Genomic DNA, 17,354 nt, shown 5'->3' with positions numbered 1-17,354 from the left:
GCGTGAGGAAGAGAATAGTATCAACGTATCAGATATCCTTGTAAATACTGGAGTATCAATCAGGAAGCTTTCGGCCACTACTGTAATCCTGCCAAGAAGTAATGAGGATATTCCCCCAGCAGGTAGACATATGGAGGTGGAATCAATTAGTCGCCCCAATACGGACTGGAACATATTCACTGTGCAGCATAGCAGAGTCTGCCAGAAGATACAACTCAGCTGGGAAAATCCTTTGGTTCTCTGGCGTTTTAACCGTACTACCTTTCTTAAAAAAGCTTTTCACTTATGCTCTTTCGGTCCATAATGACTTAGTATGGTATTTAAGGGACATGATGATTATAAATTTCTAAACATTATTATGATTTTAAATGGAGGTTTATTTGTTACAATCTAAACAAATTTTACACTATTACTTGCCAACGATCTCAACAATGATGTAGGCCCTGCCCCTCGATGAGCTGTTGCGCTATAGAGGTTTACTGTCAATCGTGGGAAAAATCAGACTAGAGTTTTACTTATAATTTCACAATTTGGGCAATGGTACGCAACGTGAACTTCACAAACATGTTTGTTACCATTTGAAAATATTATTGGTACACTGTTGGCACAACTTGGACTGAATTTGCATCTGGCACGTCCACAACTTTGATTGCCACCGCTAAGCTTGGTGTTGATGCATTTCCTGTTTGTATTCTTCTAGCGATGGCCGCTGACTGTCCACTTCGTGGCAGCATTTTTCTAGCTTCAATGTAAGGAGTAAGTAGGAGTCTTCCCATTTCATCGAGAAATATTCTCCTTTTGTAAAGAACTTTTTTTCCATCCTGGATTTATTTCTTTCCACAGCACAAAAGCGTCGTACGCGGAAGTATCGGTATCATCGTAGGAGACGATCTTTCGCCAGAGATATTTGGTTTCTTGTCTCCTCTGTCGCTTATTTCCGCACTGCTGTGCATTCTGCTTATCAGGACCTGTTTGTTCTTCCTTAGCAAAAAAGAACTTTGAAGTGTAAACATATTCTTCTTTACTTGATATGTTACTAGGGAGTTCAGGTTTTTTTTTTTTTTTTCAGGGCGGCCGCGTGGTTTGAGGCGCCATGTCACAAATTGCGCGGCCCCTCCCGCCGGTGGTTCGAGTCCTCCCTCGGGCATGGGTGTGTGTGTCGTTCTTAGCATAAGTTAAAGTTGTGTGTAAGTCTAGAGACCGATGACCTCAGCAACTTTTTCTTCTCAGCGTCTCCAGCAGTGTAAGATCTCTTTTTAGAAGTCCTCGGCCTAATGCATATGATGTGAAGAAATTACCACATGTGACATTTTATCCTTTCAGCTCACGTGTCAAAACCATGACAACCTTCATATCTTTATTTTTCTCAAGTGATTTCCCGGATAATTGTGTCTTCGAAACAGAAAAAGTGGGACTATCGCACAATGCCCATATTTGTACCCCATATTTTGAAGGTTTTCTCTATATATCTTGTTTGAAAGGATGACATCCTCGGAAGGCCGCCAGACGATCATCCACGGTTACGCTGGTGCCACGATCATGTAGCTCTGAAATTATTTCCACCCACTTGTCCCACAGAACTCTTACAGGTGCCAAATTGTCATTTACCCTTCATGCTTTTCAATTAGACTTGTCATCGAAACGTAACACACGTGAGATCCAACAATACCGTTTCAGCGACATTACAGCAGGAAATACCTGTTTCTGGATCCCACAGACTCCTTGTTGATTCACTATATGATTTATACACACCAGCCAGTAATAACAAGCCACTGTAGCTTCCACGTGCAATTTCATTTAATGCTTTCCAGCTATCCCCATGAACTCTTCGATCCTCAACATTAGTCATTTCCACTACAATACTCTGAACATTATCGTTCATCGTAACTTGACAAGATGATTTTATGTCTCTTACTCTGGCGTTACCGTATGTTGTCGTGCCAGGATTCAGTTTTCTAATGTATGAGGTAGATGATCTTCCAGTCTGCGGAAAAGGTTCTAAGCTCCACGTGATTTTTAGGCAGTTTCAGTTGAACAGCTTGCACACTGTCATTTGAAATATCAATATCTGAAATGTCTTCTGAATCAGATGAAGGATGGATGAATGTTGTCGTCACTGGTGTGAATTTACTCTTCAAAAATATTCTCCTCGCTATCAGACGCATGTACTAATGTTTCCAATTGGTCATCGGAAAGAACTCAATTTGTCATGACAGCCACACAGAACTAACTATGATAGATATATGAACTGCCTCTGCACACAACAGTTGATAAAATGTAACTGTCAGCGACAATGTGCTATAATAATTTGAACGCCATCAGCGACTTGAATTGTTGCGTTAGCTTCGCACACTTTATCAATAACTTTTTCATAAAAACCGTCCCGAAACACATGTGCTACAAAACGCCACTGTTTCCTGCGCATGTACCCTGACATCAGTATGGGATATGATCACCATGCAAACGTACACAGGTTGCACAACGGGTTGGCATATTCTGGATCAGATGGTCGAGCAGCTGTTGGGGTATAGCCTCCCATTCTTGCACCAGTGCCAGTCGGAGCTCCCGAAGTGTCGTAGGGGTTTGAAGACGTGCAACTATACGTTGACCTCGAGCATTCCAGATGTGCTCGATGGGGTTTAGGTCTGGAGAACAGGCAGGCCACTCCATTCGCCTGATATCTTCTTTTTCATGGTACTCCTCCACGATTGCATCTCGGTGGGGCCGTGCGTTATCATCCATCAAGAGGAAGGTGGGACCCACTGCACCCCTGAAAAGGCGGATATATACTGGTGCAAAATGACGTCGCGATACACCTGACCTGTTACAGTTCCTCCGTCAAAGACATGCAGGGGTGCATGTGCACCAATCATAATCCCACCCCACAGTATCAAACCACGACCTCTATGCAGGTCCCTTTGAAGGGCATTAAGGGGTTGTTATCTGGTTCCTGGATCACGCCAGATGAAAACCCGGCGAGAATCAGTGATCAGACTATCCCTGGGCTCGTCCGTGAACATAACCTGGGACCACTGATCCCATGACCGTGTACTGTGTTCTTGACACCAGGCTTTACGGGCTCTCCTGTCACCAGGGGTCAGTGGAATGCACCTTGCAGGTCTCCGGGCGAATAAACCATGTCTGTTCAGTCGTCTGTACACTGTGTGTCTGGAGACAACCGTTCCAGTGGCTGCGGTAAGGTCCCGAGCAAGGCTACCTGCAGTACTCCGTGGCCGTCTGCGGGCATTGATGGTGAGATATCGGTCTTCTTGTGGTGTTGTACACTGTGGACGTCCCGTACTGTAGCGCCTGGACCCGTTTCCAGTCTGCTGGAATCGCTGCCATAATCTTGAGATCACGCTTTGTGGCACACGGAGGGCCCGTGTTACTACCTGCGGTGTTTGACCAGGCTCCAGGCGTCCTAGTATTCTACCCCTCATAACGTCATCAATACGTGTTCTTTGAGCCATTTTCAACACACAGTCACCATTAGCACGTCCGAAAACGTCTGCACACCTACTCGATGCACTGTTCTCTGACGCCACCAATTTTTGTTATTTTTCGTACTATTCAGAGACCTATGAATTTTTGCTCTTTATTGTCATTAAGTTTAAAAGCGTGCGTATGTACTGGTAGTTTTACTTCTCGTACGACTTGTAGTTGGGGTGATATTAATTTCACTGCTGTGATCTTGCTTGTAAAAACGTAATTATGCACAGACATCACTATTTCCGTAAGCTCATGATTGACAGTACTATAAGGATATTCACTTAGGCCAGTATATTACATATATTTTTCTTTTTCAACAACTTTTCTACAATCGTTGATTTGCATGGTGTATTTCAGTTAGTAATTTCAGTGTGCTTGAGATTATTGGCTGTTTAGACCGCCAAGCGTACATGTTTATCGGCGCATGCGCCTCAGTTGATGATGTTTGGTTTGTGGGGCGCTCAGCTGCGCGGTTATCGTCGTACAAATTCCCAAACTTTGCTCAGTCCAATCACGCCACTTTCGTGAATGATGATAAAGTGATGAAAACAACACACACACTCAGTCATCTCGAGGCAGGTGAAAATCCCTGACCCCGCCGGGAATCGAACCCGGGACCCCGTGCTCGGTAAGCAAGAACGCGACCACAAGACCACGAGCTGCGGACATGCGCCCCGGCAGTTGTGTTCGTGGTATCCACGCTCTCCACTCTCCCTCAGTCGGCATGGAGCTCCTAACATGGTCTGTTATTTTAAGTGATTGGTTTTAGTGGTGCGACAAGCCCTTGATTCTAGGGGCCTTAATTTTTACATATAGACATACAGAGCATTGCCAACATATGCTATGTGGAGACAGATTTTACTGAATGAACAGCTAATGAGAAATTTATACTACTTGCCCTATGTTGATATATACCATGCTGTTTGTGATATTCCTGCACTTGTTGTAGAGAGTAGATTCTGTTAGATACGTAATATTGGTCCATGGTGTTTTCATTTTAAGTTGTCGCATTGTATTCGTGTTTGTCCTAAACAAGACTGGTTTAAATCCATCGAAACCATGCTCAATGTTATTTGAAAACCACGATTTATTGGATCCGATTGGCTGCCTTTTATACCTGTTGTTTTGCAACCGTTGCTGTAGGGCAGCCATGTTCAAAATATTATTATTATCAGCAATATTATTCAGTTTTGTGCGTGTTGACTTTTACTGAATGTATAAATCAGTTACAGCTCAAAATTGTTAATTATAGTCATTCGTGAACCCGCTGAGTAAATAGCAACTAAGAGGATTTTGTTTCAGTGAGTACGAAGAGTAATATGAACTTGCAAACTGTAAATTGTGGTCAGTATGTCCTCCATTGCTTTCTGGCCGACCGAAAAAACAGTTTCAGACTCTCGTAAACGGCCAAGATGTTTATGTACCCTCCGCCTCACAGGCTGGGTAGGAACGCCGATCGGTCAGTACCGTTGGACCTTCTGAGACATATTCAGACAGAGTTTTGTTTACCTTAATGGTATAACATTCTCTATCTCCGCCAGTGTGTACAAAATTAAGTATGCTCTAGGAAACAGTTTTCTACTAAGTCCGTTGTATTTCTTCACGGCCTAAGTCGAACAAATTCTGTACGAAGGAACCGTCATTCATTAGGAAAAAAATTGAGTTAATATACGCTGTTATTCTTAAAGCATCATTTTATATTTTGAAAAGGTTTTGCGTAGGGACATCATCTATGGGATAATTAACGGAACGTTGACAGTGCGCACTTCTGTTTCTGCAAGATGGATGTAACTGACTCGATTCTCATCAGAAACCAGGCCAGCCAGCCTTCAAAAAGAAATGAAAGAAATATCCACCATGGTTTTTTTTTCAATGGACAACTACTTTGTCACAGAAAACCTGTATATGTACCGAGCGAGGTGGCGCAGTGCTCAGCACACTGGACTCGCGTTCGGGAGGACGACGGTTCAATCCCGCGTCCGGCCATCCTGATTTAGGTTTTCCGTGTTGTCCCTAAATCGCTGCAGGAAAATGCCGGGATGGTTCCTTTCACAGGGCACGGCCGACTTCCTTCCCTGTCCTTCCCTAATCCGACGAGACCGATGACCTCGCTGTCTGGTCTCTTCCCCCAAACAACCCAACCCCCAACCCACTGTATATGTAGTCGTATCTTTCCGGGTGCATTCGGCCGAAACGTCATTTTTGTGGATGGCAATTCGCGCCCGCATCGAGCAGTGTAGGTGCAGACGCTCTTGCGACGAGAGGATACTTGTCGAGTGGAGTGGTCAGCCCGCTGCCCAGACTTGAATCTCAGCGAGCACGTGCGGGTTATGCGTTGCGGAGACATATGAAGCACGTCCGCATACAGCAGCGACCATCCAGTAGTCACCCGTGCTGGTGGACCAGTGCAGTGCTGTCTCACAAGAACTCCTTACGACCCTCGGGCCAGCATGTGGCTCATTTCAGACAATGCACCGCCGCTAGTGATGATCACTCATCCTATTAAGAATCTTGTCCCTCCTTTGTTAATCTCCGGGGAGCTATCATAAATCGTAGATATTTCATTTCAGCTCCTGGCTTTGAAAAAAGTGCCATTTCTGTTTGTCTCCTTGTGTATTTTTTTCAGTTAACTTCGTGCTGTATTTCAGCAGCCTTTCTAGATATTGTCAAAATTTCATCGACTTACTTGTCAGTGAAACATCACGGCCCGCATCTCGTGGTCGTGCGGTAGCGTTCTAGCTTCCCACGCCCGGGTTCCCGGGTTCGATTCCCGACGGGGTCAGGGATTTTCTCTGCCTCGTGATGGCTGGGTGTTGTGTGCTGTCCTTAGGTTAGTTAGGTTTAAGGAGTTCTAAGTTCTGGGGGACTTATGACCACAGCAGTTGAGTCCCATAGTGCTCAGAGCCATTTGAACCATTTTTTTGAAACATCACGCCTAAGTTACTTTCGGCCTTACGTTTTGCACAGCAGTCTATAAGAAAATCTCATTAAGTTTTAAAGTTCACTTTTTCAAATACCAACGGAATGGAAAGGGCATATACATGCATGAAAGAACTACTCCAAGAGAAAATAATCCGCAATTTTTTTTTTTAAATTGTAGAGCATCACTGATTTGAAATTATTGTCCTGTATTCATCGCATTCTATTAATACATGTAGAATGCCGTCTTGAACAAGACAGGTTTCACAGTGTAGAGAGACTATTCCTTTTAATAAATGTCTCATTTCGCTGATATTTGACGTGGTCTTATTGTGGTGACGGTAAAAATTTCTTTTCTCGAGTGTCTAATAAAATATGGCATAAAAGCTCCAGAATCAAATACCGACGTCAGGATGTTCTCTCTCCTAGCATTCTGTAAAATCTTCATTGCACACATTAACACATCTGATTGGACTGCACGGGATCTCCTTCTATACAATAGCAATACTTAACAGCAACTTTCCTAGCTGTTGCGTAATGCCCTATTTCTCACAAATACTTACCAAGGAACTTTTTCTCAGAAAGCATTTCATACACATAATTTTAGTTTCAAATACCTGCAGACTCTTTAATTATGTGATGGATTAGTCCATTTGTCAACTCTGTTGCCGGCCGCGGTGGCCGAGCGGTTCTAGGCGCTTCAGTCTGGAACCGCGCGACCGCTACGGTCGCAGGTTCGAATCCTGCCTCGGGCATGGATGTGTGTGATGTCCTTAGGTTAGTTAGGTTTGAGTAGTTCTAAGTTCTAGGGGACTGACGACCTCAGAAGTTAAGTCCCATAGTGCTCAGAGCCATTTGAACCATCAACTCTGTTTACTAAGAGGGCACTTTATTACGAGGGTCACTCCAAAAGAAATGCACACTTTTTATTTTAAATCCATCTTTTATTCTACATGTTTGAAAGTTTTATGGTGTGTAGATACATCCTTTAGGAACAATATTTTAATTTCTCCACATGATATCCATCCCTCTCAACTGCCTTACGCTATCTTGGAACCAGCGCCTGTATACCCGCACGGTAAAATTCTGGACCAACCTGTTGAAGCCACTGTTTGGCAGCGTGGACAAGGAACTCATCATCTTCAAACCTTGTTCCACGAAGAGAGTCTTTCAGTTTCCCAAAGAGATGATAGTCACATGGAGCCAGGGCAGCACTGTAAGGCGGGTGTTTCAGTGTTGTCTGTGGTGTCACCGCTAGACACCACACTTGCTAGGTGGTAACTTAAATCGGCCGCGGTCCTGTAGTACATGTCGGACCCGCGTGTCGCCACTATGTAATCGCAAACGTAGCGCCACCACAGGGCAGGTCACAAGACACGGACTTGACCTCGCCCCAGTTGTACGGACGACATAGCTTGCGACAAGACGTATCACGTCTTCCTCTCATTTGCCGAGAGACAGATTAAATAGCCTTCAGCTAGTCCATCGCTACTACCTAGCAAGGCGCCATGTGTATCATTGCTAATTGCTTACTACTATGCAAGAGATGTATTTCAACAAGAAGAACATCATTAAAAGTTAAGTAGATGACAATCTCTCTTCTTTTCTTTATAGTTTTTCATCCAGTCTCCTGTTTCAGAATTTACGCCCGTCTGCGTTAGTTTCGAGTGCACCTAGCCACTCATTGTGTCGAGACCTTAGGGAATCGACACAACAATATTTTGGCGCCGAGGAGTGGTGCCGAGCCCACGTTGCAGTCTTTGTGTTATATTTGCTCTAATTTGCTTGTGTCATGGCTTCGCCGCATTCTCCAGATGTACTGTCCGAATTTTTTCGCTTGCAGAATCAGCAGACGCAGGCGTTATTGGAAGCCCTTGGACAGCTCGTCCAGGGTCAACGTGCGCTGCAAACCGATGCGGCGGCAGCCGCTTCATCGCTACCGCAGCCACACACCGCTGTCGCACCGCCATTTAGGCCCTTCGAGGCCACAACCGAAAGCTGGACTGAGTGGGCCGATCAGTTCAACTTCCACCTCACTGCTTATGGAATTCAAGGTAAAGAGCGGCAGCCGTTTTTGCTTTCTTGTGTCGGTGTGTCTACCTACCGTGTGATAGTGAAATTGTTTCCCCGACGCGACGTAGCAACTCTGTCCTACGAGGAAATTTTGTCGGCTTTAGATGCCTATTTCAAAGAAACAGTAAATGTAGTTGCCAAACGGTATACGTTTTTTCGTACAAAACGTACGGCCGGTCAGACTAATAGGGAGTGGGTAGCAACTTTGCAAGGACTTACTAGAGACTGCGCGTTTGCCTGTGAATGTGGCCTCCCATATTCAGATACTATGGTGCGTGATGCAATTGCACAAAACGTTTCTGATGTTCGCATAAGGGAACAGATTTTGAAACTAGTTAATCCCTCCCTGCAACAAGTGATAGACATATTGGACAGGCAAGACACACTTGACTTTGCTCAGGAATCATTTGAAACTTCGCCAGCAGTGTGTCACGTTAATCGGCCCGCCGGGCCCGCTGCACGGGACGCTAAGCGGCCCTCGCGCCCGACTTCGCTGCGGCCGCCTAGCTTGCAACCACGTGCGCCGCGTAAGCCAGCAAATGCAGTGAAATCTTGCCCGCGGTGTGCAATTAGACATTCGCGTGAAAATTGCCCGTCACGCCAAGCTATTTGCTTTTACTGTCAAAAGAAAGGACATGTACAAAGTGTTTGCCAGACAAAGCTTAGATCAGACAATCGCACAAATTCCAGGCCTTTTGCTTCGCGCCGGAATCGAATCCAGGACAATCAGGCTCGTGGACCTTCGCCCATGGACATTCATGTGGTTCATTCCCACCCGTCCAGTGACACTTTAGCTAACAGTGACTGTGTTCGTCCCACCCAAAGTGTGCGTCGACGTCGCCGGAAATCCCGTAAAGTTGCAAGTGCTTCTGGACCTGTATCAGTTCAAATTGCACGAGACAGTCGCTCTTGTCGTCAACAAGACAATAAACTTTTTGTGGACTTAGACTTTGACGGCAAAGTGATCCCATTCCAGCTCGATACCGGAGCTGCAGTTTCATTGCTCAATCACGACACGTACAAACAGCTGGGCGCACCGCCATTGCGTGCCGCAAATGTTAAGTTAACTAGTTACTCAGGACAACAGATCCCTGTGTTAGGCCAGTGCAGCCTTCTTGCCGCATACAAGGGACAGACAAAACTTGTGTCATTTTATGTTCTTCGTTCCTCTAGTGCAGTGAACTTGTTTGGTTTAGATTTGTTTCAATTGTTTAATTTGTCTATAGTGAATCAGGTCCTATCAGTGAATCAGACTGTGCCTTCCGCCAGTGTTTCTAGTCTTTGTGAAGAATTTGCAGACATTTTTGCACCGGGCCTTGGTTGCGCTAAGAACTATGAAGCGCATTTGGAACTGAAAGATAACGCGCAACCAAAATTTTTCAGAGCGCGCAATGTTCCCCACGCATTGCGTGATGAGGTCGCAAGAACGTTAGCCGAATTAGAATCTCAAGGTGTCATTGAACGTGTGCAGGCTTCTCTCTGGGCCTCACCCTTAGTCATTTTGCCAAAACCTTCCGGAAAACTGAGACTTTGCGTGGACTTCAAGGCAACTGTGAATCCGCAACTTGTGACTGCTACTTTTCCTTTGCCCCGCCCGGAAGATCTTTTTGACAAACTGTGCCCGGGAAAATATTTTTCAAAATTGGACCTAGCAGATGCGTACTTGCAAATACCTGTGGACGAAGAATCCCAGCGCGTCTTAGTGGTCAACACGCATCTTGGCTTGTATCGCTTCAAAAGACTGCCATTCGGGTGTGCATCCGCCCCTGCTTTATTTCAGCAATATTTACAAACTATTTGTGCGTCGGTCCCTACGGCTGCGAACTATCTGGACGATATTGTGATCTCAGGAAAGACAGAAGCCGAACATTTGCAGAATCTCCGGACATTATTTCAGGTCTTGCGTCAGAATGGTCTTCGCTTGAGGAAGGACAAATGTGTGTTTTTTGCTCGTGACTTACCGTACCTGGGGCATGTCATAAATGCCCAAGGTATACATCCGAGTCCAGAGCACCTTCGTGCCATTCAGGACTTGCCGTCACCGCAGAACTTAAAACAGCTACAGAGTGTGCTGGGTAAGGTAAATTATTATCATCGATTTGTGCGCGATGCTTCTTCCATTTCAGCTCCGCTTCATCGCTTACGCCGTAAAGGTGTTCCGTTCGTCTGGACGACGGAATGCGAACGCGCCTTTCGCCAGTTGAAATCGGCGTTACTTTCAAATACTTGCCTTACGCCATTCGATCCCCGAAAACCCCTTTTGTTGATGGTAGATGCATCGGATTTCGGGATCGGTGCTGTGCTTGCGCACAAGGATGGCTCGCATGATCGCCCTATTGCCTTTGCGTCACAATTGCTCTCATCTGCGCAAAGAAATTATTCACAAATAGAGAAAGAAGCTTTAGCTCTAGTGTTTGGTGTTACCAAGTTCCATGACTTCTTGTATGGTCGTCACTTTACAATCATCACGGACCACAAACCTTTGACATCGCTTTTTCATCCGAACAAGCCTGTACCTCCACGTACAGCGCAGAAATTCATTCGCTGGTCACTTTTTCTCTCGCAGTACCGCTACGATATCTTGTATCGGTCCACTGCTAAGCACGGCAACGCTGATGCGTTGTCCCGTTTGCCTGTTGCTGAGGATAAAGCATTCGATTCTTCCGAACTTGCTTGCATGTTCATTGATTCGGAAGCCGATGACGTGGTCGCATCGTTTCCGATTGATTTTCGTCGTGTAGCTACTGCCACAGCTGCTGACCCTGTCCTTGCTTCCGTTTTGCGTTTTGTTGCTACGCAATGGCCCTTGTCAAAGTCACGGATCGAGGATCCTTTGGTTCGCCGTTTTTTTGCTCACAAGGAGAGACTTTTTGTACGACGTGGTGTTTTGTTGTTGCGTTCCGATAATGATCAATCCCGAGTCGTGGTCCCACGTTCGTTACAGTCCTCTGTCTTACAGCTTCTTCACCAAGGACATTGGGGTATGGTGCGCACGAAACAACTTGCTCGTCAGCACTGTACTTGGTTCGGAATCGATGCTGCGATTACGAATATGTGCTCCTCTTGCGTGGCGTGTGCCGAACAACAATCCGCACCGCCGCGGAAATTCTTTGCATGGCCGAAAGCCACTTCCCCTTGGCAACGCTTGCACATCGATTTTGCTGGTCCGTTCTGGAATGCTCGATGGTTGGTTGTGGTCGATGCTTTCAGTAATTTTCCTTTTGTTGTCCGGATGTCTTCCACGACGTCTTCTGCCACAATCCAAGCCTTGTCTGCTATCTTTTGCATTGAGGGTCTTCCGCAGACTATTGTTTCCGACAATGGCCCACAATTCATGTCCGCAGAATTTCAGTCGTTCTGCAAGGCCAATGGTATTCAACATCTGACATCCGCGCCGTTTTCGCCTCAGTCAAACGGTGCCGCTGAACGATTGGTCCGGACTTTCAAGTCACAGATGTTGAAATTAAAAGAGTCGCATTCTCGGGAGGACGCTTTGTTGCTCTTTTTGTCTTCTTATCGCTCTCAGCCCCGCGATGGTCGCTCGCCGGCTGAATTGCTCCATGGTCGTCCTCATCGAACTCTGATGTCTTTGCTGCATCCGCCACATCCGGTTCCTGTGCAGCGGCAGACTCCTGCTTTTGCTCCTGGCGACGTTGTCTATTATCGCAACTATCGCGGTTCACGGCGTTGGCTCGCAGGGCGCATTCTTCGCTGCCTCGGCCGCGCGATGTATTTGGTTTTGGGGGCCTCTGGTGAGGTGCGTCGGCATCTCAATCAGCTGCGCCTCTGTCGTCGCCTGGGTTCTGCCGCTCCCCGTCTGCTTTCAGCGACGGAGCCGTCAGGTCAGCGCCCTGGGGACCCATCTACTGGCTCGCCTCATCCCCAGGTGTTACCGACGATGCCTTCCATTTTGCCTCATGGCGTCGCGCCGCCGCAGCCGCCGCCGGCGCCGCCAGCAGCGGACGCTTCGCTGCAGCCGCCACGCGCCTCTCTGGGTCACGCGCCGCCGCTTGCTTCCCGTGACCAGCCGTCCTCCGCCATGGACCTCTTGCCCGCTCCGGACCAGATGTCGTCTTCGCCCGTCGGGTGCTCCGACCACATGGAGGTCGACCCCGCGGCTCCTCTTATATCATTACGTGCGCATACACCTCATGTTGACGTGCACCCTGGACTAGGTTTGCAGGCGTTTCCTAGCTCCCCTCGGACCGAATGGCCGGGTGCGGGTGGCACAGCCTCGCCTGTTGTTAGGCTCCCCACCTCATCGCATACGTCAACATGGGGTCCTCCCCACGGCGGGCGGAAGCCTTATCTCACGACCGTTCGCCGATTTGCGGGGGAGGAATGTGGTGTCACCGCTAGACACCACACTTGCTAGGTGGTAACTTAAATCGGCCGCGGTCCTGTAGTACATGTCGGACCCGCGTGTCGCCACTATGTAATCGCAAACGTAGCGCCACCACAGGGCAGGTCACAAGACACGGACTTGACCTCGCCCCAGTTGTACGGACGACATAGCTTGCGACAAGACGTATCACGTCTTCCTCTCATTTGCCGAGAGACAGATTAAATAGCCTTCAGCTAGTCCATCGCTACTACCTAGCAAGGCGCCATGTGTATCATTGCTAATTGCTTACTACTATGCAAGAGATGTATTTCAACAAGAAGAACATCATTAAAAGTTAAGTAGATGACAATCTCTCTTCTTTTCTTTATAGTTTTTCATCCAGTCTCCTGTTTCAGAATTTACGCCCGTCTGCGTTAGTTTCGAGTGCACCTAGCCACTCATTGTGTCGAGACCTTAGGGAATCGACACAACATTGTCCATTCGAGTTTTGTGATCGCTTCCATGGTCTTTTGACTGACATGTGGCCGTGCATTGTCGTGCAACAGCAAAACATCCTGCTTTTGCCGATGTGGTCGAACACGACTCAGTCGAGCTTGAAGTTTCTTCAGTGCCGTCATATATGCATCAGAATTTATGGTGGTTCCACTTGAGATGATGTCCACAAGCAAGAGTCCTTCGGAATCGAAAAACACCGTAGCCATAACTTTTCCAGCAGAAGGTGTGGTTTTGAGTTCTTTTTTCTTGGGTGAATTTGCATGATGCCACTCCATTGATTGTCTCTTCGTCTCTGGTGAAAAATGATGGAGCCATGTTTCATCACCTGTCACAATTCTTCCAAGAAATTCATCTCCACCATTCTCGTACTGTTCCGAAAGTTCTATGCGTACCGTTTTTCTTGTTTCTTTGTGAGCCACTGTCAACATCCTGGGAACCTACCTGGCACAAACCTTTTTTAACGCCTACACTTTCAGTATTCTGCAAATACTTCCTTCCCCTATCCCAACGTAGCGTGGCAATTCGTTCACTGTGATGCGTCTGTCAGCAGTCACCAATTCATTAACTCTCATGCACATTGTCTGGAGTGTGTGCAGTACGAGGCCTGCCGCTGCGAGGACAATCCTCAATATTGCCGTGCCCGCTTTCATCACGTAACCTGCTTGCCCACCGACTAACTGTACTGCGATCGACAGCAGCATCTCCATACACCTTTTTCAACCTCTTGTGGATGTTTCCCACTGTCTCGTTTTCACAGCACAGGAATTCTATGACAACACGTTGCTTCTGAGGAACGTCAAGTGTAGCAGGCATCTTGAAGACATGCTGTGACGGCGCCACTCACTGGAACGGGTTGAACTAAGTTTGAAAACAAGCGGGAAGGATGTATCTACACACTGTAAAACTTTCACACATGCAAAATGAAAACCGTATTTTTACAGAAATAGTGTGCATTTCTTTTGAGTTACCCTCGTATGCAAATCCCCGTCGCCAAGCACAAACATAAGCTCCTACACAAATGTCCCTGCAAAACTTCTGAAGATTTCCTGTTACAGGGTGAGTCAAAAAGGACTTTACAACTTTGGAATGATAGAGAAATTTATTGTGATAACTTTCAGAATAGTTTGTAGCAGACACCTGAAGTTCAATTCACGTAGTGCATGAGTACCCCATTTCGCCACCAGGAGCGGCAGTTTAGTGGACAGTTCCAGTGGCCACCTTCACCGGTGCCGAGTGTGCTCGCTTTGTGTTTTGCTTTCATGAAACGAAGTCTGCAACAACTGTTCAGCATAAATTTCGCACCGAATATGGGCAGCGAAAATACATACGCAACCGCGAACAAGTGCGTGACAGCCCTAAAGTTGATGAGTTTTGTGCCCCTAGAAAACTGAAGTCGTACAGAACATTCTTCTTCATGAAGAAGATTGTCACTGCTATTGTGTATCTGGCTATGCTTGAAAACTTTTTAATTCCACCGATTGATGAAGATTACCGAGATGAGACTGTTTGCTACCAGCAAGACGGTGCACCATCTCATTTCCTCACGGAAGTTCGAAATTTCCTCGATAATCGCTTCCCAGGTCGGTGTACTAGCCGTGAAGGGCCAACCACATCGCCACTTCGCTCCCCAGACTTGACACCAACGGGATTTCTTTTTCTGGGGTTTCATTGAAGGTTGTGTGTATGTTCCTCCCCTACCAAACAGTGTAGCCGTCTTGAAAAATCGAATCTACACTGCCGTTGCACATGTTACGTCCGATTTGCTGGAGCGAGTGTAGAAAGAAATTAATTACCTGTGGGATGTCTGGTGCATCGCAGAAATCTGGCTGGTTGGTCGGAGATTTGAACATCTGCCCAGTATCTTACCACTGCGGCACATTGCTCGGTCAACTCGTTGGATATACAATTAATTATTTGAGGCTGTATTTTCAGATCGTGAAATCAAAGAGATGACATCCACGTTCTGATTAACTGTACAAAAATATCTATTTAGCACATACTAAATATGGTTACTTTTTAAGTATGAAAGTAATCTACTTAAAAAAAATATTGAGCCGATAGGTATCAAACGTTTGAGTCTCAACAAATTTTTGTAGTTCCTTTCAAATTAGGACTTGAGGCTCGACACATACTCATAATCACCGAATCAGTTAAATAAACGATGGTAGTTTTGACCGAACAATGGAAAACCCAGGATGGGATGTAAAAATATTGTGATAAGGATAGTTGCTAACTTGCTACCCATCATATAGTGGTGATGCTGAGTCGCAGGCAGGCACAAGACAAAGAATGTCAGAAAGTGAGCTTTCCGCGAACAAGGCCTTTGTCGGAATTGGACAAAATATACACACACACTCATGCAAACGCAACTGACACACACATGACAACAGTCTCTGGTTTCAGCAGCCAGAGACTGCGGTCATGTGTGTGTGAGTCGTGTTTGTATGAGTGTGTGTGGCTGTGTGTATGTTGTATATTTCCGACAAAGGTCTTGTTGGCCGAAAGCTCACTTTCTGACAGTTTTTTGTTGTGCCTATCTGCAAGTCAGCATCTCCACTATATGGTAACAACTATCCTTTTCATAACATGGTAATTTAGAATCTTGTCTCGCTGTTGAGTAAATTTCTGCGGTCACTTTTATTTACCACCGAATAAAAGCTAGAGTACGGTACATCTGTTATACTTAGGGTGGGGGATGAGGAATCTTCCCATTCCTGGAATCTGGGTACAGGCTGTTTACTCGTTACAAAGTTCTCACACTTTCCTGGCAGTCCTCGTCTGCAGCTCCATTAAACTGCAGACATAACATAATCGACCGTGACGAGCAATACAGCAGCTTTAACAGTCACTTGGACAGCTGTTACTCTGATGACAGGAAATTACGCAAATTCCTTGGAGCGATTGCAGCTTCAGCGCTGATCTCACTGCGGATAGGCGCCTGTACAGTTAACCGTGTCGAAATAATGTTTTAAATCTTTTTTGCCGCAATCTAGTTCAGCCCTTACCGAGCTGCAGAAAGGAGCCGGTCTGCCATAGTGGCACTCGACACTTTTATTTGACACTTGCTACAAAATGAGACATCTACCGATTCTGTGAGTTGTCACAATAAATTTCTAAATCATTCTAAACTTACAGAGTCCTTTTTGAGTAACCCTGTCATTTCCTCCCCCCCCCCCCCCCCCTCAGCCGTATTACCTCCCCTTTTCTTTCCTTTCTCCTATCTTCATAATCCTCTTCTCCTAAGCCACTGCTCCCCCTCCTTCGCCCACTGTCATCCCGTTTTCTTCCGCCCTCACTCATGTTCCACCCCCAACCACCCACGCAAACGGTGCCCAGACCACGCGCCCTACCGCTACGGTGGTTGCTACCACGGCTGGCAGAGTGACCCGCGCGTGTTGTCGGCAGGAGCTCGGCGGCCCCGCCGCTGGGGAGCGCGGCCGCGCCGCCGCTGGAGCTGGAGGTGGGCCTGGAGCTGGACCTCGGCCTGGAGGTGGAGGTGCCGCGCTTCACGGGCTCCTCGCTGGCCGTCGTGTGCGTCTACTGCGTGCTGTTCGCCGTCGCCGCCACCGGCAACCTCACCGTCTTCGTGACGCTGGTGCGCGGCCGGCGCTACCGCAAGTCGCGCATCTCGCTCATGATCGCGCACCTCGCGGCCGCCGACCTGGTCGTCACCTTCATCATGATGCCGCTCGAGGTGAGTCCGGCGCGCGCCCCGCCAGGTACTGACTGCAGTGCTCCCACCAGAGTGGCGTAGGAGTGTATCCTCTTCGCGGTCTGTGCTGGTAACTGCTTCTAGGGTTTTAGCTGAAGTTCTCGGAACACAGGTATCGAGGACGGTGTCCCACAGGGATCGGTGTTTGGTCCCATATTGTTCGCAACCCTTGGAGCGCTGCATACGTGAAAACCAGCCTCGCTCCACTTTTCCGGAGGGGTTGCGGGCGTCGTTAGCAGCTGCAGTGGGATTTCCCCTGGGTGCTGCAGACGGCATTCACCGTCGTGGCCTGTCCGGTACGTCCTAATGACGGCTTTTACC

At 47.1% G+C, this 17,354-nt stretch overlaps 1 protein-coding gene across 1 annotated transcript; it reads left to right on the top strand.

The window, feature by feature from the left end:
• The first annotated feature begins 702 nt into the window (after positions 1 to 702).
• On the top strand, positions 703 to 17,075 carry LOC126199709 (adipokinetic hormone/corazonin-related peptide receptor variant I-like). The gene is made up of 3 exons (XM_049936635.1): positions 703 to 749; positions 16,727 to 16,781; positions 16,812 to 17,075. Exons 1-3 carry the CDS (start codon positions 703 to 705, stop codon positions 17,073 to 17,075), a joined length of 366 nt encoding a protein of 121 aa, XP_049792592.1.
• Positions 17,076 to 17,354: the final 279 nt, after the last annotated feature.

This window comes from Schistocerca nitens, chromosome 8 (assembly GCF_023898315.1).
Source record: "Schistocerca nitens isolate TAMUIC-IGC-003100 chromosome 8, iqSchNite1.1, whole genome shotgun sequence".
NCBI classification, from domain to species: Eukaryota; Metazoa; Arthropoda; class Insecta; order Orthoptera; family Acrididae; genus Schistocerca; species Schistocerca nitens.
The sequence above is the reverse complement of the archived record's forward strand: the minus strand, read 5'-3'. Positions and strand labels throughout refer to the sequence as shown.

Bases quoted from the DNA above. Each gene is read 5' to 3' on its own strand.
- LOC126199709 (XM_049936635.1), top strand. From the start codon at position 703: ATGGCCGCTGACTGTCCACTTCGTGGCAGCATTTTTCTAGCTTCAAT. The intron at 750-16,726 runs GTAAGGAGTAAG...TGTTGTCGGCAG, and splicing joins AGCATTTTTCTAGCTTCAAT to GAGCTCGGCGGCCCCGCCGC. The intron at 16,782-16,811 runs GTGGGCCTGGAG...CTCGGCCTGGAG, and splicing joins CGCCGCCGCTGGAGCTGGAG to GTGGAGGTGCCGCGCTTCAC.